At 38.1% G+C, this 3,866-nt stretch overlaps 1 protein-coding gene across 1 annotated transcript; it reads right to left on the bottom strand.

Annotated features, from left to right (window-relative positions):
- Positions 1-76: 76 nt before the first annotated feature.
- On the bottom strand, positions 77-994 carry SARC_13372 (hypothetical protein; the record flags this gene model as incomplete). Its single annotated transcript, XM_014292498.1, has 2 exons — positions 77-262; positions 867-994. Coding segments are annotated over 2 exons (314 nt in total), but the record flags the coding sequence as incomplete, so codon positions are not given.
- Between the last annotated feature and the right edge of the window lie 2,872 nt (positions 995-3,866).

Raw genomic sequence — 3,866 nt, 5'->3', positions numbered from 1 at the left:
AAATATACATATATTTATATATAAATATATATATAAATATATATAATAGTATGAGTTATTCCATAAATGCCCATACATTCTATCAATTTCCTCATCGTGAAGTGCCTCGGTCACCACAGTGAAGGTGTCCACAGCCACATGCGCGTACTGCGTTACGGCTTTGACATAGAATTCGTACAAGCGCAGCGCTGAAATGAATGTCTGATCGTAGACGTGTTTCTTGTCACTCGGATTGTGTACTAAGCCAATACTGAAAAGGCCCCTGCAGTTTGAAAGTTTGTTTTCAATATGTTTTAGATAGGTTCTGCATGTATGAATGTATAGTGGCAAGTACACGTATATATTGCATGTGTAAACGCAATATATATAAATTGATTCAAGGTGTATTACAAGTGAATTGCGTATCCTTTTTGTCACTCGGCCTGTTCATCAAGGCAGTGTGGAGGAGCCCCTCAGAAGGTCAAGAGGTTGTTGCGAACGCATTTTGGGTGTGTTCTACTTACATGTGAATATAATACAAGTCATTACAGGTATATACTGATTATTCAGAACAAGTGCTATTACATATACAAAACAGAACTTCTCACATAAATATTGTCACCCACACATGTATTTATCTACCCCTACACCTATAGATTTCTCGCTTCTTACCCCTACCCCTGCCCCTATTCACTCACTCTTCTTACACCTACCTCTACACATATACACTCTCGCTTCTCACACCTATCCCTTCACCTATACACTCGTCCTTTACACCTACCTCTACATGTATTCACTCACTCTTCTTACATCTACTACTACACCTACACTTTCACGCTTCTTACACCTACCCTTATCCTATACACACACGCTTCTTAAGATCATACCTGAGGTAGCAGTTGGTGATATCCCCCATACGCTTAACGATCAAATCGAGATTGCGCAGAGGCACCTTAAAGCCCCGCTTCACAGTTGGCTCGGGCGACACAACATTGCGATGCACTGGCGCATCCATGGTGCTGTGCGGTTGTGAGGTGGACTTATTCTCGGACAGTGAGGTGGTGTCTTTGAACTTCCCTTTCTCTCCTCCATCGTCTTGGGGACTAGTATCTGTATGGGAATGAGATTGATAGTGAGGTCATTTATAGAACAGCTACATCCACATCCACATGTAAAGCACCTCGGTGACTTTGTATGTATATGATTTTAGGCGTGTGCGTCAAAGCGTATATTAGTAAGTGTCTATATGTATGTGTGATTGCTGTCACTGTATGTGCTAGTAAGTACTCATATGTATGTGTGATTGCTGTCACTGCGTGAGTTAGTAAGTGTCTATATGTATGTGTGATTGCTGTCACTTTATGTGCTAGTAAGTGCTCATATGTATGTGTGATTGCTGTCACTGCGTGAGTTAGTAAGTGTCTATATGTATGTGTGATTGCTGTCACAGTTTGTGTTAGTAAGTGTCTATATGTAAGTGTGATTGCTGTCACTGTATGTGTTAGTAAGTGCTCATATGTATGTGTGATTGCTGGCACAGTGTGTCTTAGTAAGTGTCTATATGTATGTATGATTGCTGTCATAGTGTGTGTTAGTAAGTAACTATATGTATGTGTGATTGCTGTCACAGTGTGGATTAGTGAGTGTCTATATATATGTGTGTTTGTTGTCAATGTATGTGTTAGTAAGTGCTCATATGTATGTGTGATTGCTCTCACAGTGTGTGTTAGTAAGTGCTCGTATGTATGTGTGATTGCTGTCGCAGTGTGAGTTAGTAAGTGTTTATATGTATGTATGATTGCTGTCACTGTGTGTGTTAGTAAGTGCCTATATGTATATGTGATTGCTGTCACAGTGTGTGTTAATAAGTGCTTATGTATGTATGACTGCTGTCACAGTGTGTGTTAGTAAGTGCTTATGTATGTATGATTGCTGTCACAGTGTGTGTTAGTAAGTGCTTATATGTATGTGTGATTGCTGTCACAGTGTGGGTTAGTACGTGTCTATATGTAGGTATGATTGCTGTCACAGTGTTTCTTAGTAAGTGCTCGTATGTAAGTGTGATTACTGTCACAGTGTGTGTTAGTAAGTGCTCGTATGTATGTGTGATTGCTGTCACAGTGTGAGATAGTAAATGTTCATATGTATGTATGATTGCTGTCACTGTGTGTGTTAGTAAGAGTATATATGTATGTGTGAATTCTGTCACACTGTGTGTTAGTAAATGCCTATATGTAAGTGTGATTGCTGCCACTGTGTGTGTTAGTAAGTACTTATTTGTATGTGTGATTGCTGTCAGTGTGTGTGTTAGTATGTGTCTATATGTATGTGTGATTGCTGGCACTGTGTGTGTTAGTAAGTGCTTATATGTATGTTTGATTGCTGTCACAGTGTGTGTTAGTAGGTGTCTATATGTATGTGTGATTGCTGTCAGATTATGTGTTAATAAGTGCTCATATGTATGTGTGATTGTTGTCACTGTGTTAGTAAGTGCTTATATGTATGTGTGATTGCTGTCACCGTGTGTGATAATAAGTGCATATATGTATGTATGATTGTTGTCACAGTGTGTGTTAGTAAGTGCTTATATGTATGTGTGATTGCTGTCACAGTGTGTGATATTAAGTGTCTATATGTAGGTATGATTGCTGTCAGTGTGTGTGATAATAAGTGCTTATATGTATGTATAAGTTCTGTCACAGTGTGTGTAAGTGTGTGTCTAAATGTATGTGTGATTGCGGTCACAGTGTGTGTTGATAAGTGCTTATATGTATGTGTGATTGCTGTCACAGTGTGTGTTAATAAGTGCTTATATGTATGTGCGATTGCTGTCACAGTGTGTGATAATAAGAGCATAAATGTACGTATGATTGCTGTCACAGTGTGTGTTAGTGTGTGTCTATATGTATGTGTGATTGCTGTCACAGTGTGCGTTAGTAAGTAAATATATGTATGTGTGATCGCTGTCACTGTGTGTGTTAGTAAGTGTCTATATTTATATGTATGATTGTTGTCACTGTGTCTGTGAGTGAGTGTCTATATATATGTGTGTTTGTTGTCAATGTATGTGTTAGTAAGTGCTCATATGTATATGTGATTGCTGTCACAGTTTGTGTTAGTAAGTGTTTATATGTATGTATGATTGCTGTCACAGTGTGCGTTAGTAAGTGCTTATATGTATGTATGATTGCTGTCTATGTGTGTGTTAGTATGTGTCTATATGAATGTGTGATTGCTGCCACAGTGTGTGATAGTAAGTGCTTATATATGTGTGATTGCTGTCACAGTGTGCGATAGTAAGTGCTTATATGTTTGTGTGATTGCTGTCACTGTGTGTGTTAGTAAGTGTCTATATTTATATGTATGATTGTTGTCACTGTGTCTGTGAGTGAGTGTATATATATATGTGTGTTTGTTGTCAATGTGTGTGTTAGTAAGTGTCTATATGTATATGTGATTGTTGTCACAGTGTGTGTTAATAAGTGCTTATGTATGTATGACTGCTGTCACAGTGTGCGTTAGTAAGTGCTTATGTATGTATGATTGCTGTTACAGTGTGTGTTAGTAAGAGTATATATGTATGTGTGATTTCTGTCACACTGTGTGTTAGTAAGTGCTTATATATATGTGATTGCTGTCACTGTGTGTGTTAGTAAATGCCTATATGTAAGTGTGATTGCTGCCACTGTGTGTGTTAGTAAGTGCATATTTACATGTATGATTGTTGTCACTGTGTCTATGAGTGTGTGTCTATATGTATGTATGTTTGCTGTCACAGTGTGTGTTAATAAGTGCTTATATGTATGTGTGATTGCTGTCACAGTGTGTGATAATAAGTGCTTATATGTATGTATGACTGCTGTCACAGTGTGTGTTAGAAAGTGTTT

The sequence above is a fragment of the Sphaeroforma arctica genome (assembly GCF_001186125.1).
Source record: "Sphaeroforma arctica JP610 unplaced genomic scaffold supercont1.3203, whole genome shotgun sequence".
Classification (NCBI taxonomy): Eukaryota; class Ichthyosporea; order Ichthyophonida; genus Sphaeroforma; species Sphaeroforma arctica.
The sequence above is the reverse complement of the archived record's forward strand: the minus strand, read 5'-3'. Positions and strand labels throughout refer to the sequence as shown.